The 25,829-nt window shown below is 45.0% G+C and overlaps 1 protein-coding gene across 1 annotated transcript in view; it reads right to left on the reverse strand.

The window, feature by feature from the left end:
* Positions 1-24,676, reverse strand: part of SPTLC3 (serine palmitoyltransferase long chain base subunit 3) — a 131,776-nt gene extending 107,100 nt beyond the window's left edge. The window contains exon 1 of the mRNA XM_084623555.1: positions 24,318-24,676. Within this exon, the coding sequence (XP_084479681.1) occupies positions 24,318-24,428 (111 nt within the window). The 5' untranslated portion in view covers positions 24,429-24,676. The remainder of the gene's footprint in view (positions 1-24,317) is intronic.
* Between the last annotated feature and the right edge of the window lie 1,153 nt (positions 24,677-25,829).

Below are 25,829 nucleotides of genomic sequence, written 5' to 3' on the forward strand. Positions count from 1 at the left end.
TTCTCAGTGAGGACAGATATTTTGGAAGTTTGAGAAAATTTGTCTTTAAAAGTTGGACTAAATGTTTCCTACTGAGCACACATAGTACTCTAAAAATCAGACCATCCAGTCTTTAGAAAGGTGCTGAACACCTGCAGCTCACATTGATTTCACTCTGAAGGGCTGGAACTCTGCTTCTTTGAATATCAAGCCTTTGAGAATCTAAGGCTATGTCTTCACTACCCGCCGGATTGGTGTGTAGTGATCAATTTATTGGGGATTGATTTATTGCATCTTGTCCAGACGCGATAAATCGATCCCTGAATCAACACCTATACTCCATCTCGGCAGGAGGAGTAAGCGGAGTTGACGGGGGAGCTGCCGCGGTTGACTCGCTGCCGTGAGGATGGCCAGGTAAGTCAAACTAAGATACTTCGACTTCAGCTACATGAATAACGTAGCTGAAGTTGCGTATCTTAGTTTGAACACCCCCCACTGTCCCAGTGTAGCCCAGGTCTAAGGAAGCATCACCCAGTATATCATAGTTACATTAGAGGTAAGAAGTCCCTGCAAGCAGTCATGGGGAAGGAGAACAGGGAAGGTTGCCATGGTTCTGTTTGGCTCAGTAAGGCAGAGCAGAACACTTCTGCATTAAGGTCGGACAGGAAACAGGTTGTTGGACAATAACTAGCCCACGTGGATCTGGTGAAGGAGTAGGGCAGTGGTTCTCAACCAGGAGTCCGGGGACCCATGAGGGGCCATGAGCAGGTTTCAGGGGGTCCACCAACCATGACCAGCATTAGACTTGGTAGGGTCCTGGGCAGAAAGTCAAAGCCCCACCATGCAGGATTGTAGCCCACAGCCCCGAGCCCTGCCATCAGGGGCTGAAGCTGAAGCCTGAGCAACTTAGCTTTGCAGGACGCCCTGTGGTGTGGGGCCCTGGGCAATTGCCCTGCTTGCCACCCACTAACCCCAGCCCTGGCTTTTATATGAAAACAAACAGTTGTGGCACAGTTGGGGGTGGAGTTTGTATAGCACGTTGAGGGGGCCTCAGAAAGAAAAAGGTGGAGAACCCCTGGAGTAGGGGATCTCCGGCCTGTTTCCTCTGGTGAGTGTGTCTCCAGGTCTCTCCCCAGATGATTCTATGATTTATTTGAGGCACTGGTGCAGTTACAAAAACCTGTTGGTACCTCAATTAATTGCATAGTCCAGGAAGTGCACAATTAGTTAGGTGCACTGGTGAATAACCATTTGAGTTATGGAAATACCTAGAGGCCCCAAACAAGATCAGGGGCACCATTATGGAAGGTGCTGTAGAAATACATGAGAGATAGTCCCTGCCCTGTAAACATTACAATCTAAACAGATAAAACAGACAACAAGTAGGACTTTTGACTTTAGCAAAGCTTTTGATACGGTCTTCCACAGTATTCTTGCCAGCAAGTTAAAAAAGTATAGATTGGATGAATGGACTATAAGGTGGATAGAAAGCTGGCTAGATCATTGGGCTCAACGGTTCGCGATCAACGGCTCAATGTCTAGTTAGCAGCCGGTAACAAGTGGAGTGTCCCAGGGGTCGGTCCTGGGGCTGGTTTTGTTCAACATTTTCATTAATGATCTGGATGATGGGATGGATTGCATCCTCAGCAAGCTAGTGGATGACACTAAGATGGGGGGAGAGGTAGATACACTTGAAGGTAGGGATAGGGTCCAGAGTGACCCAGACAAATTGGAGGATTGGGCCAAAAGAAATCTGATAAGGTTCAACCAGGACAAGTGCAGAGTCCTGCACTTAGGATGCAAGAATCCTATGCACTGCTACAGGCTGGGGTCTGACTGGTTAAGCAGCAGTTCTGCAGAAAAGGACCTGGGGATTACAGTGGATGAGAAACTGGATATGAGTCAACAGTGTGCCCCTGTTGCCAAGAAGGTTAATGGCATATTGGGCTGCATTAGTAGGAGCATTGCCAGCAGATCGAGGGAAGTGATTATTCCCCTCTATTCGGCACTGGTGAGGTCACCTCTGGAGTATTGCATCCAGTTTTGGGCCCCCCACTTCAGAAAGGATGTGGACAAATTGGAGAGAGTCCAGCGGAGGGTAAAAAAAATGATTAGGGGGCTGGGGCACATGACTTATGAGGAGAGGCTGAGGGAACTGGTCTTATTTAGTCTGCAGAAGGGAAGAGTGTGGGAGGGATTTGATAGCAGCCTTCAACTACCTGAAGGGGGGGTTCCAAAGAGGATGGAGCTCGGCTGTTCTCAGTGGTGGCAGATGACAGAACAAGAAGTAATGGTCTCAAGTTGCAGTGGGGGAGGTCTAGGTTGGATATTAGGAAAAACTATTTCACTAGGAGGGTGGTGAAGCACTGGAACAGGTTACCTAGGGAGGTGGTGGAATCTTCATCCTTCGAGGTTTTTAAGGCCCGGCTTGACAAAGCCCTGGCTGGGATGATTTAGTGGGGTTGATCCTGCTTTGAGCAGGGGGTTGGACTAGATGACCTCCTGAGGTCTCTTCCAACCCTAATCTTCAATGGTTCTATGGCAAAGGAAGATTTGGGGATCTGAAGTTCAGAGAGATGCAGTGATTTCATGGCTTGTACATTGAAAAAGGTTCTTGGGTGGTTCTTACAAAAATCAGATGGGTGTCTCAAAGAAGAACATATATGAGTTGCTTTTAAGAACTGCACTGGTGCTGTTATAAATTTTTATTCATTTTTTAATTTGACTTATTTGTTTGAATTAGCAATTCTAACATTGTATCAAGGATTGTTTTTCTTTAAAATAAAGCAGATTTTGCCTCTGCATTTAAATAAATTACATTTGGTTGTCTTGTTTCATTCTAGAACTTCAGTAGAATCCTGATAATTCAAAACCTTGGGTGACATCAAAATATCATCTGATAATCTGCAGTCAATAGAATAGGTCAACAGCTTGTTAGAAAGAGAAACAGTGGAGGTTCAGATAGTTGGGATTCTACTAGAACACACTGTACAGAAAACTATTCTACAGCTAGTATGCTCAAGTAAAAAGAAAAATAAATAAGGAAAGCATACCAAACTGTGTTGTAAATTATTTCATGCTGTCAACTTTCCATAATGATCAGGACTTACATACCAGTTAGAAAGCAAAAACACACTTGCCAAACACGGTGGTGATGAGTGCAGTATAAGAACCTATATAGAATAGAAACCATATCATCATAGAAATGTAGGGCTGGAAGGGACCTCAATAGATCATCAAGTCCAGCCCACTGTGCTGAGACAGGACCAACTAAACCTATACCATCCCTGACAGGTATTTGTCCAACCTGTTCTTAAAAACCTCCAATGATGGGGATTCCACAACCATCCATAGGAGCCTAAATCCTGATAGTTAGAAAGTTTTTCCTAATATCTAACCTAAATCTCCCGTGCTGCAGTAAGCCCATTACTTCCTGTCCTACCTTCAGTGGACACAGAGAAGAATTGATCACAGTCCTCTTCATTGAGAACTACTCATTGAGTATGGTCTTTCAATCAGTTGTACACCCACCTTACAGTAATTTCATCTAGACCACATTCCCCAAGTTTGTTTACGAGAATGTCAATAGAACATTACAAAACATTACATTTAAGAAGCACAAATCACCACATTCTTTTGTAGTGGGGTGGAGAAGTCAGCATCTTTAAAGGATCCTCACTGCATTGCCTCACATTAAGTAAAACATGCGGCTAAAGTATATTGTAACCTTTGAGGGAATATTTATACCTTGAATGGAATATACTTACTGCTATATGAAAAGTACAATAGAGACAAAGTTCATGATGTAAGTTCATTATGCCTCCCTGAACAAGACGTGGACATTTCTGCATTCCCATAAAGAAAAGACCAAGGTCAACTATTCAAAAGAGTTAGCATCCGTTTACATACTGTGACGGGGCAAGGCCAGATGGCTATAGAAAAGTAGTGGGAGATAGATATATTAGCTCCAGGGTAAACAAATCCCTGGTATCCGGTTAAGTGAAATGGAAGCTGCTCCAGGTCAATTAAGACACCTGGGGCCAATTAAGAACTTTCCAGAAGGCAGGGAGAAGGCTAGGTTGATTGGGACACCTGAAGCCAATCAGGGGCTGGCTGAAACTAGTTAAAAGCCTCCCAGTTAGTCAGGTAGGTGAGCATGTCAGGACTGTGGGAGGAAGTTGCACTGTTGGAGAGGCTGAGTAGTACACACCATACCAGCACAAGGAAGGAGGCCCTGAGGTAAGGGTGAAGTGGAGCTTGAAGAAGTGAGGGCTGCTGTAAGGGAAGTAGCCCAGGGAATTGTACATGTTATGTTTCTAAAAGGTCAGCTACCATAGCTGATACTATTAGGGTCCCTGGGCTGGAGCCCGGAGTAGAGGGTGGGCCTGGGCTCCCTCCCCCACCTTTGCCCCCTGGTTAATCAGTGAGACTGGGAGACAACAGAGACTGTGCAAGAAAGGATAACTTCTCCTCACCTCCCTCACTGGCTAATGATGAAAATGGCTCAGTAGACTGTGACCCTTGTCTCTAGATAGAGAAGGGTTACGTGCAGGGTCACAGTGAGCTTTTGAGGCTAGCGAAATCTGCCAGGAAACGCGGGACCCATGGAGGCAAGGACAGAGCTTTGTCACAACTGGTGTCAGGAGTGGGATTTCGTTCACAGCGTGGCGAAAGAAAGAGGTTTAAAAAAAAAGTGCACTGGGGTTTTGGATTTTTTTTTGTTTTGGTTTGTTTGTTTGCTTTGTACCATAATGGAGGAGGTGGTAAGAGTTCTGGTACGAGCCATGGCAGCCCAGCAGGCGGCCACCTGGCTTCAGGCAATGGCACAACAGGAGTCTATGCGGCTACAGCAGGAAACCAATCAATTATTGGTGAGCCAGGCAACCCAAGATCGTGCCCTCTTGAGAGAGATGGTGGACCAGCTGAAGATCCTCACCACCCAGGCCCGGGAGTCCGATGGGACGCGAACCCTGAGGGCCACTGGTTGTCTGCCAAAGATGACGTCAGGAGATGACGTAGAGGCATATCTCCTCTCATTCGAAAGGACTGCTCAGCGTGAGGCATGGCCTCAGGAGCAGTGGACCAGCACTCTCACCCCTTTTTTGTGTGGAGAGGCCCAGAAGGCCTACTTTGACTTGCCTGCCACGAATGCCACTGATTATACCCGTCTGAAGGCAGAGATCCTAGCACGATCAGGGGTAATGGCAGCAGTAAGGGCCCAGAGGTTCCATGAGTGGAAATACCAGGAGAACAAACCCCCGAGGTCCCAGCTATTCGACCTCGCGCGGAAGTGGTTACAACCCGAGGTGTGCAGGCCAGAGGAGATTTTGGAGACCCTGGTCATAGACCATTACATGCGGGGACTGCCGCCAGATCTCCGCAAATGGGTAGGCCAGAACAATCCGTCCACGTACGACGAGATGATCACACTGGTAGAAAGACGGATGACAGCCAGGGAACTGTCCCGACTACCCAAGGAAGGCCCCTTTCGAAGCAAGCACCCAACCCTGGAAGGTTGGGCAGCCAAACCCCCGGGGAGTCATAGGTGGAAGGGGGGGCGAAAATCAGCAGGGACCCCAGAAGGAAGGGATTGGCCTGAGTGGGGGGAACCCCAGGACTAAACCCCCTAACCCCCGGGATACGGGAGTGATTAAAAGCAATTATAAATGTTATGCATGTGGGGAGTGGGGACACATAGCAGCACAGTTTCCCAGCACCGAGGAGCCTATGCAATGTAACTTGGGGGATTGGGAGGTCCCATGCTCCCTTATCCACCTCGCAGGGGTCGCATTAGCCCCGCATAATTACACCAGGCCAGTGAGGATAAATGGAGCAGAGACTACTATCACCCTCATATCGGGTAAGCTGGTAAAAAGTAGTCAGCTGCTACAAGCCAAACACGTAGCAGTGACATGCGTGCATGGGGCCGTGAGCCATTACCCCACCATCCCAGTGGAGATTGAGGTTCAGGGAAACGCCATTGAGGTGACGTGGGCGTAGTTCCTAAACCCCCATATCCTGTAGTCATTAGGAGGGACTATCCAGGGTTTGATAATTTACTCCCCCCGCAGAGGCTGGAGGGAGGTGGGGACCCTGAGGACAGCAACTCGTCACCGGGGGAATGTCAACCCCTGATGTTCGCTGAGATTTCTCAGGATCTGTTCTCAGCCCCCCAAAAGACCCGGAAGACAAAAAAAGAGAGGAAGCCCGCAAAGGCCTTAGGAACCTGACCCAGGGCCAGAAGACCTCCCTAGTAGGCAGATGGACGCGAGCAGCCAACAGAGAAATTTCCACCACAGAAGGTGAGCTAGAAGCTGCCCCCAACCATGATGGCGGCGAGCCGTTGGAAGAAGCAGAAGCCGGCCCCTGGGAGCTTGGACAGGCTAGTCCCGGGAGAGAGAATTTTGGGCGGGACCAGGCAGAGGACCCCAAATATGATAACGCCAGGAAAGAGGTGGCCGAGATCAATGGGATACCCATGGATGGGAAGGTCCGGGGTCCCGGACCTTACTTTATAGTGAAGAAAGATCTCCTGTACCGCGTGGTGCAAATGCAGGAGCAAGATATACAACAACTTCTGGTGCCACGAAAACATCAAAAAGCCATATTGAGTCTTGCCCACAGTCACCTGTTTGGAGGACACCTAGGGGTAGAGAAAACCCAGGCACAGATCCTGCGGAGGTTCTTCTGGCCACGAATACATGAAGATGTCCGGCGATACTGCACTTCTTGTCCGGAGTGTCAGTTACATAGTCCTCACCCGCACTTGTGGGCTTCTTTGATACCTCTTCCAATAATAGAGGCTCCTTTTGAACGGATAGCCATGGATCTGGTAGGGCCCCTAGAGAAGACAGCTCGGGGCCACCAACATGTGCTTGTTGTACTGGACTATGCAACCCGGTACCCGGAAGCTGTTCCCCTGCGCAACACAGCTTCCAAGACAATAGCTAAGGAGTACAGATCTTTGCCCGGGTTTGGCTCCCCAAGGAGATATTGACTGATCAAGGGACACCTTTCATGTCCAAGTTGATGAAAGATCTCTGTTCATTGCTCCATGTACAAGCCCTACGGACCTCTGTATACCACCCGCAAACAGATGGCCTTGTGGAAAAGTTCAATAGGACCCTCAAGGCCATGATCAGGAAAGTGGTGAGCTGGGATGGGGAAGATTGGGATACCCTATTGCCTTACCTCATGTTCGCCATCCAGGAGGTTCTGCAAGCCTCCACGGGTTTCTCTCAATTCAAACTACTATATGGGCGCCACCCTCGGGGCATATTGGATATAGCCAGAGAAGCCTGGGAAGAGGAGCCAAATCCCAGAAGGAACATAGTTAAGCATGTACTACAGATGAGAGATCAGATAGCCCGAGTTATGCCCATTGTATGGGAGCACTTGGAGAGAGCACAGGAGACCCCACGAACCCATTATAACCACCAAGCGAAGCTTCAACGGTTCCAACCAGGAGATTGGGTGATGATACCGGTGCCCACAGCAGAAAGTAAACTGTTGGCCCAGTGGCAGGGACCCTACGAAATAAATCGAAGCCATGGGAGAGGTGAACTATAAGGTGCGGCAGCCAGGCCGCCGGAAATCGGAGCAAATTTACCACATCAATCTTCTAAAACCTTGGCAGGATCGAGAGGCATGCTTAGTCATGCAGAAGACCCTTCCCTAGGAGGATAACTTACACGAGCAAGTGAGGATATCATCCGACTTGACACCGATCCAAAAGATCGAGACAGCCGACATGATTAATCGCAACTGAGATGTGTTCTCTACAAAACCAGGGTGGACGACTGATACCTATCACCATATCTGCATGATTCCCGGAGCCAAGGTAACGTTGAGACCCTACCGAATCCCAGCAGCCAAAAGAGAAGAAATCAAAGCCCAAGTAAAGAAAATGTTAGAATTAGGGGTTATTGAAGAATCTTACAGTCAGTGGTCCAGTCCAATTGTTCTAGTGCCTAAAACTGATGGTACCATGAGATTCTGTAATGACTTTCGCCGACTGAATGAAATATCCCAGTTTGATGCATACCCCATTCCACGCATCGACGAACTGGTTGACCGACTGGGTAGTGCCTGATTCTTGACTACACTGGATCTGACGCAGCAGAGGGTGCATTTACAGACCTTCAGACGGCCCTCTGTAATGACCCCGTACTCATAGCCCTGGACTTTAACAGGGAATTTATTTTACAAACAGACGCTTCCGAGGTGGGGTTGGGGCAGTTCTGTTGCAAATGGTGGGAGAAGAGGAACACCCGATCCTCTACCTAAGCAGAAAGCTTCTCCCAAGAGAACAGAAATATGCAGTAGTCGAGAGAGAATGCCTTGCTGTCAAATGGGCTATGGAGACACTGAGTTATTACCTCTGAGGCCGGCAATTTACTCTTGTGACGGACCATGCACCCCTCCAGTGGATGCAGTGGAATAAGGAAAAGAATGCAAGGGTCACCAGGTGGTTCTTATCCCCCCAACCATTCCAGTTCTGCATACCGCACAGGGCTGGATGCTACCATGGCAACGCTGATGGTCTGTCACGAGCATACTGCCTGGCGTCCCAAGTTGCCCAACTCTATGGTTTTGAGCGGGAGGCGGGGATATGTGATGGGGCAAGACCAGATGGCTATAGAAAAGTAGTGGGAGATAGATATATTAGCTCCAGGATAAACAAATCCCTGGTACCAGGATAAGTGAAATGGAAGTTGCTCCAGGTCAATTAAGACACCTGGGACCAATTAAGAACTTTCCAGAAGGCAGGGAGAAGGCTAGGTTGATTGGGACACCTGAAGCCAATCAGGGGCTGGCTGAAACTAGTTAAAAGCCTCCCAGTTAGTCAAGTGGGTGTGCATGTCAGGAGCTGTGGGAGGAAGTTGTGCTGTTGGAGAGGCTGAGTAGAACACACACACTATCAGGCACAAGGAAGGAGGCCCTGAGGTAACAGTGAAGTGGAGCTTGAGGAAGTGAGGGCTGCTGTGGGGGAAGCAGCCCAGGGAATTGTACATGTTATGTTTCTAAAAGGTCAGCTACCATAGCTGATACTATTAGGGTCCCTGGGCTGGAGCCCGGAGTAGAGGGTGGGCCTGGGCTCCCCCCACCTTTGCCCCCTGATTAATCAGTGAGACTGGGAGACAACAGAGACTGTGCAAGGAAGGATAACTTCTCCTCACCTCCCTCGCTGGCTTATGATGAAAATGGCTCAGTAGACTGTGACGTCTACTGAGACAAGGGTTACGTGCAGGGTCACAGTGAGCCTTTGAGGCTAGCGAAATCCGCCAGGAAACGCGGGACCCACGGAGGCAAGAACAGAGCTTTGTCATAGTACCTAAATGAAGTGTCCAGATTTCAGAAAAGTTCTCACACCCAACAACTCCCATTGTTTTCAATGGAAGCAGTGCTGAAACTCTGGGTATTTAAATCAATGCCTAAATAAGACCTGAGCTCTTTTGAAAAATCTGGCTCAAATGCGGGACATCGAACCCTTTTGAAACTCTAAGCCTATCTATGAGTCTGTGAAGTGAATGAGAGTGCCTCTTTTAATTAACATTGGTTACATAGGGGGAAACACATAACTGAGTAGCTTGCTAGACTGGTCCCAGCTGCCCATAAACAGAACTTGGGATCTCTACCCTCACTTCCTAAGTTCACCCCAGACATCACGACCTTCTGTTATTTTAAAGTGACAGTTATCTGACAAATAGACTTTGTGAGGAAAACCTTTTTTATTTTCCCCCCTATATATAAGGGCCCTCTGTTGGATTTGGAAAGAAATGATAAACTTGACATAATTCTTTAATATCAAGGAAGCATATTAAAATAGATCACAATACTTATATCAGCACAGACTTGTACACAAAGACCAACCTAATAAAGTCTCGCAGTTGATTATCACAAGTTTATTCCCAGCATTCTCAGAATGGGAGCACGGTAACAAGATGGGAGCAACAACCATGGACTGGTAAGGATGTTTTTTCTATTTTGCTGAATATATTTATTAAAACGATGAAATATTTCCTTTAAGTATTACAATTTTATTTATACTAATATTTTGGAAAACAACTTGTCCACATGCTTTTGTTTGTTTGTCTGGACCATGTGCTAACCTCTATCTAAATCACATCACTCACTGTTCACTCCTCTGTCAGTAGTTTGGTAACCTAATCCTTTTTAAAGAATCCCATAGGATCCAGACTGCTATGGTTCAAAATTGAAAAATCCAAGCATTGTCTCTCTTGGAGGCACTTCACTGGCTCCCCATTGTGCTAGGCATCATGATTAAGGTTCTTGTCTTTGCTTCCAAGGCTCAACATCAAGCATCTTGCCTATATCTCTGACTGACCTACTTCCACCTCACCCTACCCACTTGTCTCCTTACAATAACATCTCTGTGCCTTCTTCTGTGCTGTCCTTTATGTTTAGCAGACCCTGCCAAAAATCTCTCTGCCAAGCTTCTATCCTTGATTCATTCAATTCACCCCTCAAATCTCACTTCTGCAGCATTGCCTACAAAAAAAAAAAAAGCTTGCCTACTTTACCAAGATTGCCATCTTAACCACCAAATTAGAGGAATACCTATACTGATTGATCACATTGCCATACATCCATAACCTGTGTCCTTCACCTTTCCCCCTTCCTGGTGAAAGCTATAGTTTCATTTATCTGTCAAGTCCATAATTTAGGGTCCAAAAAGACTTAAAAACACAAGAACAGCCATATTGGGTCAGACCAAAGGTCTATCTACCCCAGTGTCCTGTCTTCTGACAGTGGCCAATTTCAGGTGCCCCAGAGGGAATGAACAGAACAGGTAATCATCAAGTGATCCATCCCCTGGTGCTCATTCCCAGCTTCTGGCAAACAGAGGCTAGGGACACCATCCCTGCCCCTTCTGACTAATAGACATTGATGGACCTTTCCTCCATGAACTAGTTCCTTTTTTAACCCATACATATGCAAGTAGCTTTACTCACATGAGCAATCCCCTTGGCTTCCTCCTTTCCTCTTACTCTAGTTCTTCTCTTCTCCCACTGCTTCTGACCCTTCCTCACCCATTATTACAGGTCTTCTCACCTCTACCACGTCCTGTGCTTCCTCCTTCAGGGGTGCCATTTCAGAAAAATTCAGTGGGGAGTGGGAGAGGGGGGAATTTGTATCAGCATCCCTGCTTCTGCCTCCTGCTGAAGCCACAGCTACTTGTTGGGGGGTTAACGGCCACTCCCATTCCAGAGGTGGGTGGGGAGATGGTAGGCTGGTCCTATCTCAGGGAGTAGGGTGGGGAGAAGGGCTGGAAGGGGGTTGTCTCAACAATGGTCAGCCTAAGGCAGGGATGGGGGTGGGCTTGCTCAGATCCAGCTCTGGATGCTCCCGGTGCTTCCTGTCCAGCCAACGGGGTGAGGAGGGTGGCAGTGACAACGCAGCAATTAGGGACCCTAGCCCAGCCCAATCCACAGCGGCCCTGCAGATCTGAGGAAGACACCACAGCACTGACTGGTGAGGAGCTATGAAAATCTGGAGGGAAAGGAGGGCAAACCAAGTTTTTTTGGGGGGGCAACTGCCCCATTTCCCCCCCCCTCAGCAAATGATGCCCCATCCTCTTTCCTGCTGACATCTGTAATAATCTTTGCTCTCTCTAAAAGCCATTATGTCTTCCCTTCTTCCCATCCTTTCCAGCCTCTTCTCTTCCCACTAGGTCTATTTCCACTCAGTTCTCCATCTCTAAAACTCTGCAGTCTACCATCTCTTCTAGTACCTTGCCCTCTCCCAGACTTGACTATCTCACTCCAACTCTGGGTGCCCTCTCTTCTGATGGACTCCTTCCATGCTCCTGAGCCTGAAGGCTATGGCTTTGGATGACTCCTCTCTTCCTCATTTTTGCTTTCAGCCCCTCCCTCAATGCCTTCTTTTGATGCTCTCTGTCTTGGCTCTTCCTGTCCTTCTCCTTTCAGGTTGCAGTCACATAATGGCCTATGCCTTTCCCTGGCTATAGCTCACGCTCTCCTCAGTTCTTCACTCTCATCCTGACTGCTATCAGCTTCCACACTGGCAATCCATGTGACTCTTACTTCCTCTCTTCTTACTCTTCTCCTTTGGACTCCAGCTTTACTGACACCCACACCTACTATCTTAATCACTCCTTTGACCTAGTTCTCGCTAAGCATTTTGTTTTCTCAAGCAGCTCCACCTCATTACTACTTTGCCTTTCAACACTGTTCACTCCTTAGGATAATCACACCAAATTCTCTGATTTAGCAGCTGCTCTAAACACTTCTTTCCCTCCCTCATTAGTAAGCTATTGTCTAAGTGAAGGCTCTTCTTTCTAAGCTGTTGAAAATTAAAGACACTAGTAAGCTTGATATGACAGGGAGGATCAGTTTTCAAGATCACTGGTACCTGATTTGATTGATTTCTTACATGCAATATTGTTATTTGAATTATTAAAAATTGCACCAGAAAAAAGCAATTGTAGGTCTTTGTTTAAATGTATACTTTGATCTTTATAGGTGTGAAATAGGTATCTAAATTGAGTTACTCTAGATATTATTCGCAAAAAGAAAAGGAGTACTTGTGGCACCTTAGAGACTAACAAATTCATTTGAGCATAAGCTTTCGTGAACTTTCATGTTTGATGAAGTAAGCTGTAGCTCAAGAAAGCTTATGCTCAGATAAATTTGTTAGTCTCTAAAGTGCCACAAGTACTCCTTTTCTTTTTGCGAATACAGACTAATACGGCTGCTACTCTGAAATCTGTCCAGATATTATGGTAATCTGACTGCTTTAGAAGATATGCCTACAGTATCTGGTAGCAGAATAATCTGATTATGATATGGTTCCTCCCTTCCCGTTTTAAGTAATCAAAGTTAATTAAAAAGAGATCACTGCTGTTTGCTACACTGATTAAGAGATAGGGCCAGATTTTCAGAACTTCTTAACACTCACAATTGGGGTTAGATTTCCAAAAGAGTTCATCTTCTATTTAGGGAAAATCCTCCACCTTTTAAATTAATGTCTAGCATCCTGCTTAATTCTGTTTTAAACCACAAGGTGTCTTGAGACTTTTGTCTTTTTGAGGCTCACAGTTTTCTTGGTTACTTTATCATTAAAGTGATTGCTTTGTGGGCCTTGTTTTGGACATTCTTATTGAATGATTTATGCTGGAATGATAAATACAAAAACATTGGCAAGATACTGTTGTAAGAATCTAGCCTTCAGTGATTTCAAATTAAGAAAACTGTAGATTGCACAAAAAATAACTACTTGTTCTAGCTTGAGATGAACTGAGCTCTAAAGCCAATAGGACTTTATAAGTTAATTCAAAAAAATGAACTGAAGTAGAACGAGAATTTTTTTTCTTTCTGAAGGTGTAATAAGTAATATTAGCTTGTTTTGTTTCTGTTATAAATTCCAAGTAGGTTCCACAAGGTTAACAGCAATGCTTGGGATTATGGGTAGTCATAATGTTCTGATTTGTAAATCTGATTCCAACAGGAGTACTTTGCATATGTAATTTGTCAGTAACCCAAAGATTCTCCTTCCTCCTAACTACATATCCCATCCTTCATCCTCCTCCTTCTGGCAATACACTGTATCAAATATGCTATGTCAAATGTTGTTCTTTGCTTCGCTACATGGTTAGTTAGGTGTGCAAGATACACCCTCCACTTCAGGAGGCATATTAGTAAGGGGCCAGTAAGATAGATGAGTTGAACAAAGGGGCAGGAAGAGAAAGAATAGCAAGCAATGAGGTCCAAGGACAAATTCGTGGTGAGGACAACTCTTGAGCCTCAGCTACAGAGAAGCAAGGTAGATAAAAACCAATTAAAACTGGACTTAAATTTAAATATATTTTAAAAGAATTAATCTATTTTAAATTAAATTTGAAAATACAACAACCTATGTTAAGGACTAAACTTACTATCAACTATTAAAATAAAATTAATTAATTAATTTAATTTAATTAATTAAATTAAATAATTAAAAGTTATTTAGTAGTATGTTTGCCACCAAAGTCTTAAAACAAGACAAACCACTGAAATGGTGAAAGGCATTCCACAGAATTTGTGGAAGTGCTAACCCAGCTTTTGACAACAGAACCCTCTTCTGCAGGTGCAGAAAGAATATTGTATTCATTATTCAACTGGTTCAGTTCAATGACTAATTCATTCAAGGTCAAGAAACTGATTGGGAGTTGAAAAAGGAGGAAAGCTTGTTTTCCTCTTCCAATCTATGAATAAAAATTAGGTGTAAGAGGAAAAGATCAGCTAGTTTTAAACTCTCAAAGGACATGGTGACCAGAAACAATCAGTTCAATTCACTTACTATTGATAACACTTCCTTTGTTTAACGAATCAGTGAGTTTTAAAAGAAAAATATGTTTAAGAAGAAAGTTTATCATGTATCCAGCACATTTAAGGTAGTTTTATTTAATTACTACTAATAATAAAAAAAATAAAATGATGTTTTTGTGCATTTTTAATTGAATTCCAATTCCCATCCAAACAGAGCTTGACACAAATCATGAATAAAAAAATCAATCTAGTAAATAAGAAATACATCAGTCACTATTTTCTAACATCATTTTTATCCTACTGATTGCTTGCAAATAGTTGGTTGCAGATATTGCTAAAAGCATCAGAAGTTTGAGGCTTATGATTGGTTACCTGATTAGCTGAACTGTAGGAGTGCTTTTTTGAGTCACTGGGTTTAAGGTTTCAGAGTAACAGCCGTGTTAGTCTGTATTCGCAAAAAGAAAAGGAGTACTTGTGGCACCTTAGAGACTAACCAATTTATTTGAGCATAAGCTTTCGTGAGCTACAGCTCACTTCATCGGATGCATACCGTGGAAACTGCAGCAGACTTTATATATACACAGAGAATATGAAACAATACCTCCTCCCACCCCACTGTCCTGCTGGTAATAGCTTATCTAAAGTGATCATCAGGTGGGCCATTTCCAGCACAAATCCAGGTTTTCTCACCCTCCACCCCCCCACACAAATTCACTCTCCTGCTGGTCTTTCAGGGAGAAGGTTGGAGGACTTCAGAGTGAGGATGAGCAGGCAGAGAGAGAAAATTCTTCAGTCTATATTCTTATAGAGCCTTGTCTTTACTGGTCTCTAATTTCCCATCCACATCACTATGGTCAGTGACACATAATAACTGTGTGTTTGTGAATATACATGGCCCAAACTGTGAGGGGTGGGGGCAGATCACAAAAATAGTCTGCATGGGGGCTCTTTGTCCAGTGACCTGGGGGGACATTTATAAATCTCTCCCCACAGCTGTGTTACTTTAAGCAAGCTCTTCTTTGGGACTGCCTTTATTGGCCTTCAACACATGAAGCTAACAAGAGAGGTAGGCACAGCAGCAGTCTAGGGAGAATTACAAAACAGAAACGTTAGGCCCTCTACAACTGCAAAGAAACTACCCTAAAGAGCACCAGCAAAGCTTCATTATAGCATCTCTGCTCACGGCAGACCACAGCACAGAAATCAGTCTATTTAGCAGTAAACAGGCAGGGCTTCTGGGAATGGAGGGAGAAGGCAGGTCCTTCAGGTACAGAAGATGTGACAGTCTGTTGTGCAATCACAGGATGATGCAGATGAAGTCAGTGCATCGGGAGAGGAGTGTTTGTCTGCAGATGACACACTTCAGGGTTACTCGCTGGAGATCGCTGAGGACTGTTGCCATGGGACTTGTTACAAAAGTAAAGGACAGGTCTAAAGGATGTTGTGAGGAGACTCTGCTTTATTTAGTTTCTGAGAAATGAAGTACATCCGCCTACGTGTCACACAAGCTGTCTAGGTTAGAGGATGGGAGTCACTGGAAAAATACTCCCATACCTATCATTGCTAAACTGACAACTCTGCTCCTGTTGGCTGGCTGGCTGCCTATCTGAGGCACCATGAAAATCTCCATGACCCTTACTGATCCTCATGGCATCCTTTGTTCCAGTACCAGTTTCGTCCCACCCCTCCCATTCCCATTCGTCCCACCCCTCCCATTCCATGCTTTTAAAATTGGATTCTGTTAGCAGCATACTACGCTGAACTTTCTGCACACCAATATCACATATCCTATGCCGCCTCCCTGACTTTCTGGTGCAGGCGGTTGACTTTCTGGCCTGGAGAGGGGCAGTTTAGGTAGAAATTCTATTTGTGATTATAGAGATGGATGTGTGGCCAGGCTGAAAGCCATTGAGCAAAACTGTGAGCCCTGTACATGACGGAGGCCGTTGTTCAGTTGGTATTATTACTCTTGCATCCCCACCACTGCTCATTCCAGCGCCACTGTGTGGGGCAGACCTCTGCATACTATGTGTCACCACCTTCTGGCTTCATCTAGAGGCTGGAAAGCTGATCTCCAGCCAGAACCTCCCTGAGGAAGCAAAGCGCAGCTTGAGGCTGGCTGAAGGGGCTGCAGATCTTTCAATGTTTGCGGTGAGAACATGCTCCGAGATCTCATTACTGAGGAAAAGCTTGGTCCTCACTAAGCTGAGGGGAAAGCATGGAAGGATATGTGGAGAGGGAAGGAGGAAACTAAGAGCAAAGTCAAAGTCTACTATTCGGAAGGCCTGGAGAGCAAAGGGGAGGATCTAGCTGAAGAGGTCAAAGCAAATGTTGGGAGTCTCATGGGCATGTGACCTCATGGAGCTATGCAGGAGGGTCTCGTTGCCCTCCATCTTTCTTTGTGTTCAAAATTGCTCCACTGCTTGAGTCACACAGTGGTCAAATGCAGCAGCAAGATCCTGCTCTGTGCCAGCCTGCTGCTAATATTCAGATGTCACCTGACACTGTTGCCTGTAGAATCCTGGTACAAGCAATGGTGTAAGGGAATTGTCTGGGCACAGGGTGTCATGCAGTTCCCTGTGCGGCAGAAACAGGAGTACACACAGTGAGTTTGTCCTGGGGTGCAAACTCCCCACTTCACAATCCAGCTGCTCTGAAGGATCTCACTGGAAGCTCTGTCTCTTTGATTGGACTGAAGTATCACCAAGCGAGGAATTCTTTGACTTCAGTTGCCTCTGGTACTCTGCTCCTTTCATTCCTGCTACCCTTTCTAATCAAATTACTAAAATCTCTCTCCCGCATTTGGCCCCCCAAGCCTCTCACAAAATGCAAGGATTTCTGGTGTGGACTCTTTCTGCAAATGATTTGTGCAAACACACATTCGCCACAAGGAACTCCAGGAGACCTCTGATTAGCCAGTGGAAGGAAATGTAGACTTCCCTCCAACTATCCAGTTTTTCCTCTTCCTCATTCATTCCTACTTCTGTTTTTCTGCCCTGTGCCGCTTCACCGATACTAAATAGCAGCAGAGTGAAAGTGATTTTTAAAAATCTACGAAGTGCTTCTATATAGTTCTTCAGATCCGATCTGCCCCTAACAAAGAAACAATCATTCATTCTTCTGCAGCTCACCAGTGCAAGCAGACGCACACAAAATGAAAAGAGAAAGGGATGTAGGCAGCTGCCAAACAACCTATAAAACGGGAATTTAATCTTCACTGCACAGTTACAGCCAGCATGATGTTAAAGGCAGCAAGATTTTAATTACTATTTTGATTAAGTGATGGCTAAAGTCTAGTTTTATAGGGACCTAGACAGCCCCCAGAGATGCATTAACCTATCATTTTCTTGTTGCTGATATCAGTTATATGTTATGCTATATCTCTGGCTAGCACCACAGGTAAAGAATGCGGACAGAAATGACTCTATTTGTCATAAAAGGCAAAATGCCATCTAATAAACTGTTTGCAATGTTGTAGCCATGTTGGTCCTCGCATATTAGAGAGACAAGGGCAGGTGAGGTAATATCTTTTATTGGACCAACTTTTGTTGGTGAAAGAGACATGCTCAGCACTGACCTGCAGCCCTGCGGATCAGCTCATCCCCCTCCCTCCCAGCACCTCCTGCCTGCTGGTGATCAGCTGTTTGGCAGCATGCAGGAGGCGCTGGGGAAAAGGGGGAGGAGCAGGAGGGCAGAAACAGGCGGGGGGGGCTGAATGGGTCAGGAAGAGGCATGGTGGGAGTGGGGGCTTGAGGGGGAAGGAGTGTATTGGAGGTGGGGCCTGGGGCAGAATGGGGGTGCACCCCCCCCCAGGAACTCTGGAATTCGGTGCCGCTGGCTCTGTGTAAGCTTGAAAGTGTGTCTCTTTCACCAACAGAAGCTGGTCTAATAAAAATATTATCTAATAAACGGGCAAGATAGGCAGTCCAAATACTGGAGTATCAGAATAAAATTAGTGAGTGTATGGCTTCCTTTTGGTACCTGTTTTTGTTGGAGAAGAATAAGCTGATATGAAAAAGAGTTTATATTAAGTAGCTTTTCAGCTAGGAATTAATTAAATTAAAATCCATTAAATTAAATTAAATTTATCCCAGGAGTTTGCTGGGTTTTATAGATTTATAGATTTATGTTGAGAAAAGAGCCTTGGAAGAATGCAGATGGCTGCAAACAAAACTTACCACTAAATAGTTCTGAGATCCTAATATGTACTTTTAACAATCGTTGTCATCCAAAGACCAGCTGGGAGTATTGCTGCCTTTTAGACTTCATTTTAGGTGGCACGAGGAGGAATGCAGATCGTTAAGCTTGTCCAACATTCTGAGGTCACCAGACTTGAATGATTTGGGCTGCAATGTTTTGTGCCAAGCGTTCACCTCAGGCTGATATTTTTAGGAAAGTTTCAGCTAAAATAGTTTGGTCATTTCTCAGAATGATGCTAGGGAAAAAATACATTGTTTTACCCACTTAAAAAAATTCTTACAACTGTTTTGTTGAGAGGCTCCAGGCTTTACAGCAAAAGGTTGAAATTTTGCAGGAGAGAATGTCCTGTGGTCAGGAGTCTCTGTCTGTCTTTTGCTGTTCCTGTGAAAAGGTGCCCAAATTTGGCCAAGTTATAAGCCTCCAACATTTTCTATTTACACATGCTCAATAGAGACTTCTTAGAGTTTGACAGCTATAGTCTTCAAAGCTTCCATTTGTACTGGGCACAGTCTGGCTCAGGGCTGCAGAGACTCAGCTGGACTTTCCCTGCAATTGTTCTCCCAGGAGCCAGTGGCCACGGTAGCACCAGGCATATGAACTAAGAACAAGGAGATTGTCAGCCTTTTGCTCTCAATGTTTCCTGTGCTGGCACCCAGGCAGCAAGGATGAGAAGTCCAGCTGGAATGCAGAGAGGCAAGGACCTGGGCATAGAAAGTGGTGAGATGGGAAGAGACTGATAAAGGAGTGGGTGAGTCTGAGATGAATATCCAAGGGGGTAGGTGGAGACCAGACGGTCTCAAATCCTGGGCTCCAGCCTAAGCGGGAAAGTCTGCACTGCTATTTTAGCCCTGTAGTGTGAGCTCTATGAGCCCGAGTCAGTTGACCCAGGTTCTGAAACTAGCTGCTGCAGGTTTTGTTTGTTTGTTTTTTTCCTCTGTGTAGACATATCCAGAGAGATTAAGGACAAAAGGGTACATATGTTTAAGGTGCCCAATTTGAGATGTCTATGGGATGATTTTTCGGAGAATTTACCATTGTATATGTTCACACCGCAGCTCTCATTGACTTCAGTTGTAGAAGTCCTGAATGCTCAGAACTGCAAGCCATATTGCAGGTGACTTATATTGGGCACTCAGAATATGAGGAACACACCTGTGAACATTCTGGTTTATATGGACTTGTCCAATATCACATAGGAACTCTGTGGCTCTTTGAAACGGTAGTACATTAAAGTGCACTAGGGGACCACGAGTGCACACCAGCAGGGTCTACAGGGACCCATTCATGTGCAACATGTAAATGTGCTTTAGAAATCACACCCCTGCAAAAGGGAGGGAACTGAATTACAATCCAGTTGCCGCCCCCATCTCCTCCCCAGCTACAACATGGTTAGGGGGCTCTAGCTACACTCCGTCTTTTAACCATATCCCTGTAACCAGGTTAAACCCCTGGGTAATTCAAGTGATCAGCCTCGTTATGGGGACACAATTGGGCCTTGTCTGCATTACCACATGTAACCCTGTTGTAAACTAGGTCTCCTGACTGTTACGATCGCAATGAAGAGCTGGTCAAACAGAGTGACTTACCAAAGGTCCCAGAACAAGGAGCCATACAATTTCTGCTTTCCCCTATATGGTAACTTCCTGCATTAAAAAGGGGAGAGGGTTGGCTCTCTCCCACAGTCCCATTCCGCCAGGGCCTTAGGCCTCTTTCCCAAAGACAACAGCATCTCTCCTAGCAGAGTGCCCTGGAACTCCTGCATTGCTCCCCACTTAATGCTACCTCTTTTCCCATCATCCTCTGCGATCAGCAATAGCATGCCACAAATTGCTAGAATTGGGCAGAACCTGACTCCTCCCCACACCTGGTAATTTCAAATTGCCCTCTGCCCCTTGTCCCCAGCTCCACAGCCCATTTGAAAACCCCCTCCATTGAGAACAAATGTTTTGGGGTTTTGCAGGTCCAGGACAGTCTCTCTCTCTCTCTCACACACACACACACACGTGTTCTCACACCATTCAAATGCAAAACGTGTCACTGATCCCAACCCAAATCAGTTTGCTTGCTGCTAGCTTCTCAGCAAAGAAATTTATGAGGCTGAACTCTGCAAAGTCTGATGTGCCAGTCGATCACTTTGGGTATGTCTACAGAGGGATAAAAGACCCACGGCACGTTCAGGGCTGGCCTGGATCAGCTGACGTGGGGCTCTGAATGCAGGGCTAAAAATTGCGATGTAGACGGTCAGGCTCAAGCCGGAGCCCAAGCTCTGGGACCCTTCACAGTCACGGAGGGCCAGCCACAAGATTTTTATCCCTGTGCAGATGTACCCTCACATGGAACTCTTGCTGCATCCTCCAGTTCCTGGCTTTGTGTGGGGCCACTTTCACGACCCCATTGTAGCCTCTGTGTCCCCTCTCAAGCTACCACTTACCCTGAGAAACCATAGGCCTAAGCAGGAGGTATGTCCGCACTTTGAGCTGGGGGGCATGATTCCAAGCTTCAGAAGATATACGCCCATTAGCTCTGATTGAGCTAGCATGCTAAAAGTAGAGTGTAGTCACAGCAGCACAAGTGGTGGGAGGGGATACCTGCCCCGAGCACTTGCCTGTGGTCTTGGATGGGTCTTGATTTCAATGCAAGTTAGGAGCCTAAATACCTTTGTTGATCTGGGTCTAAGTGACTAGTTAAAGATCAGTGTCAGAGCCAATTTTATCAACTACATCATCCAAGCATCCTGTCTCAGTGGGATACTCCCCATGCATGTCACTTACTCATCAGTAATGAATGGGCAGAAAAGTGGGGTCAGGGTGAGGAGCAAGGATAAGTGTGGGAAAAGGTTCAGTGATTAGGACACCAGCCTGAATTATGACAGACCTGGATTCAATTCCTGCTCTGCCACAGGCTTCCTGTCTGACCACTTAGTTTCCCTGTGCCTCCATTCCCCATCAGTAACATGGGGATAATGGAGTCTCCCTGTGTCACAGGGCAGCTGTCATGATAAATACATTAAGGATTGTAAAGTGCTACAGTGATGGAGGCCAGACAAGTACAAGAGACAGAGTAGCAGCAGCATCCACTACATGTGTGGATGGCAAAGAACTGGCAAACATGATAAAACAAGGGCAGGGTTAGCTGGGAGGAAGAGACAGACCAGACAAGGAAAGGTAGATTCCTATCAGGAACAAGATTCCTGTTGTACACAGCTCTCCTGTCTGTTCTTGTCCCCTCCTCCTTCAATCTGTGTTTGTAGCAGGCAATGTAGTTCAATGAGAGAAGCAGCATAGGGTATTCTGAATAGGGCAGACAGATAATAATAGGGCCTGGGACTGGAATTTAGGAGATCTGTGCTTGTCTACACTGCCCTGCAGTTTGGGCTATGAGGGTATAAACAGCAGTGTGCACCGAAGTGCTGGGTTGTAAACCATCCCCCCCGCCGCCCTGTGTGGATACTACAGGCCTGAACTCAAAGGTTCCTAGTTTGCATTCTTGGTTTGTGTTCATTTAATGCTTTTCAAAAAGGACTTACATGAATGGGAACAAGGAGCCTTTTAGTTCATGCCCACAGCATCCTCCCGGGGGGTTACAGTGCAGCTCTTTACACCCTTTATTGCTATTTACACCCCAGCAGTCTGAATGGCAGGCAGCATAGACATAGCTTTGGATTCTCAGACCAGATCTGCACTGACTCGCTGCAACCTTGAATGAGCCACTTAATATCTCTGTGCATCCGTTTCTCCATCTATACATTGGGGATAATGATATTCCCCCCCTGTAACAGCTTTGAGATACAAAGCTGGAAAGTGCTACATATTAGAATGCTGTCTCTTTCACAACGGCAGTGGCAGCCCCAAAGCTCTTGAGGCTGGCACCTCGACTGGCAGCAGCCCCCGGACACATTCACTGCGGTGTCGCCAAACAAGCGGTGGAGCAATGAAAAATCCAACAGGGACTTGACCCCCAGCTTGGAAGGCTACGAGCACCTCAGGGTGGTCGTTTGTAGATGGATGCCCCAGCCCATCAGGGAAGGGGCAGATTCATCGGAAGCAGGATGATGAGGCATTCGTGCAGTGGGTGGCCATGTTGTGCCAGGGCATGGACTGAGAGCTGCAGCAACTGCGAGGTCCAACAGCACAAAAAGCAGGAGACCAAGGAAACCAAGAGGCAGAACCAGCTGCAGCCCTCCATCAACTGAACCTACCCAATAAAACACTCTGCACCCCTCAAATCCCCTCAACAGCAAAATTATTGAATAATACCCCCCTCTCCTCCTCCGATTTGGTGTTTAAGGGTCATAATTCCCAACTTTTACAGGTGCATCAAGTAACCACCCCCCCCATGTCCCAGTCATTGTTTTCTTACCACTTACCCCCAAATACATGCAATTCTGTTTTTCTGGCTATATTCCTATTTATTAATAGGTGGCAAAGCTTTTCACACTTCTGAATTTGCTACTGTAACAATTTCTCATTCTTTGTCCAGCCACTTAACTATTTCTGGAGGGTGAGATGCACACCTAAGAATTTGCTACCCATGCTAAAAGTATAGATTTCATACATTACAAATGGAAATATTTTTAATTTTTAAAATGATGTCACAGAATTTCACAACTGGTTTATAGGAGCAAATCCCAAGACATGGTTTTCCCTGTCATTGCACAAGTTTTCTTCCCTTCCACAATGGGGTTGGGCCAGAAACCAAGAGCCACTCATGCTGGAGACTCCTGGGGCCAGCACCCACTAACTTTTACATTGGGTGTGTCCTTACCCGCCTTAATGAGGGTGGTAAATGAGTGAGCTTCTCATTATGAAAAGACTTAAGACAGAAGTTTCTTGATTTTAATGCATCTGAGCCTGGCAATTCAAAGAGCTACAGTCATTGCCTAATGCTTTAGACATAAGCCAAATTAGAAAAAAAATGTCAGGTAAGCACTTAGGCACAAAGCACAAAATTTAGCTCTTAAACTTTTTCTATTCCCAACTGAAACTTTAGCTCAAAAATGATGTAGCCATCAATATAGTCTCAAAAACAGCACAACTTTAGTTTGAAAATCCAGCACATTTATGATAATGATAGGCTTCACCTACACACATCTTTTAAAATGTAGTCCATACAACCTGTTTAACAAGAGAACACCTGTGGTTTTGATGTACCATATGGGAAAAACCATGCACCTCTCGTGAGGCATTCATGCACATGAAAGGCTGTGGTTTCAAAGAGGCAGGTCAACACTTTGAAAGAGTGATCAGCAGATTAATCTGATTTTTAAGTACTGACAACACTGTAAAATTAGTGTAAATAAAAAAAGATCAATTGTTAAGCCTGCAAAGCATGCCTTGGTAAACTAGGCACAATGCCAGGCATACAATAGTATAATCACCAGGAAAATCAAGCTACAGACGACAACAACAAAACCTTTCTCCTTCCTCATTTCTAAGTCACACGTGTGCAGCATCAAATCATAATAAAAACACTTCACACAAACTTTCTAAAAGGATAAAATAAGTTTTCAAACCAGTATCAGCACGATGAGTAGGAAGGCTTTAGGGAACCACAACTTTAAAGTGTGTGTGGTTTCTCTATTTCTAATATGAAATACCAAAATCTAGTTAGGTCAAGGGTTCCACTCTATAGTCCTTGAGCACCCATAAAACTCATTGACTTCAGCCAGTGATGCAAAGAATGCAGGATCAGGTCCCATGTGGGTAAAACTTAACAGAAAAAGCCAGTAGTGTACCATCCATTCAATGAAAAATGAAGACAGATGATTACAAAGCTTTCTTATTAAATAAATTTGTAACTGTTCATCTAAATGATTTCAGAGCAATTAAATAAGTGGTTAAATCTTACCTTAATTTCTTTAGCAATTCCATTTTTCTTATAGATTCCACTTTTTAAGAGATTATTCCGTTTCTGATGACAATGTAGATGTCCATTGCTGACAGCATTGGGATTAGCCATTTGTTTAAATCAATAAGGTTCTCAGTTCTTAAGAGTGTGTCAGGTCTTTCACTTTAAAAAGGCAGAGGGATGAACAAATAAAGTTCTGAGCTGAGGCCTGAAAGGTATCCAACTGGTCTGTCTGGCTTTTCCAGGAAGAGAGGAGGGACTATCTTTTTGCAAGATCTTCAAAACTAAAACCAAACTGTTACCTTTATACAGCTTCAGCCCCAGTGAGGTAAAATGGCAAGTACATGGTGACAGGTCTGCTTTTAAAAACTACGAAGTGCACAGCTCATGCTGGTTACTGTATGAGCACACCACCTATGTGAGTGAGTCAACAAGATTATTGCAGCTAGAAAGAAGTAGGTGGATTCCAAGGTGGAGATGCTTAAAGATACACTGCCTCCTAAATATCTCCCAGTACCATACTTTTGTTCCCTTGATAATACTCAGAGAAGTGATAGCTTTATCCTGCTTTGCGCAGTAAAAGGTTGAAAGTTTAAAAAGCAAGGTGAGCCACAAAATGTTAAGGTTGTTTTAAGAATTTCTACACTGGAATAGGTAATTCTTTGTGGTCATAGAAAAATCATGCATGCTACCTTCTTAACCAATAGGATGACAGACCCAAAATTTAAAAAATAATAAGAAGAAGACTATAATTAAATAAAATAATTATTTCTTTGGCCTCCAGCCTGTAAACACTTGTGCTAACAAGGGGACTGCTTACATTAGTAAAGATAAGCACATGCAAAGTGTTTGCATATTCGGGCCTTTATTAGAATTTAGCACTTCCATTCCACCTTCAGCAGAACACCTTATTTATATCTTCTTTACCAAGATATCCTGATACAAGTCCATAGTCTTTACTCAGGAAAAACTTCCATTTGGTGAGATCTTTCTGGTACAGACCACTGTTATGCCGCAGTGTGAGCATCGATCTCAGTTGCTGTAGCTTTGTTAACAATAGGATTAAACAGATTGCTATGCAATTCAAATGATGAGAAATGTTAAAAACTTTGTTACAGGTAAGTTTAAAAATAAGACTTGCTCAAACCTAAGTCCCAAAACATTTATGCATTTAAGTAGTAAATGGGACCATTTATGTGCATGCTTGCAGGACTGGGGCCCTTTGACTTTAAAGGAAACACTTGTGCTTAATGACAGGTTTCAGAGTAACAGCCGTGTTAGTCTGTATTCGCAAAAAGAAAAGGAGTACTTGTGGCACCTTAGAGACTAACCAATTTATTTGAGCATGAACTTTCGTGAGCTACAGCTCACTTCTTTCGTGAGCTACAGCTCACTTCATCGGATGCATACCGTGGAAACTGCAGCAGACTTTATATACACACAGAGAATATGAAACAATACCCCCTCCCACCCCACTGTCCTGCTGGTAATAGCTTATCTAAAGTGATCATC

The sequence above is a fragment of the Lepidochelys olivacea genome, assembly GCF_965140295.1.
Source record: "Lepidochelys olivacea isolate rLepOli2 genome assembly, chromosome: 3".
Classification (NCBI taxonomy): Eukaryota; Metazoa; Chordata; order Testudines; family Cheloniidae; genus Lepidochelys; species Lepidochelys olivacea.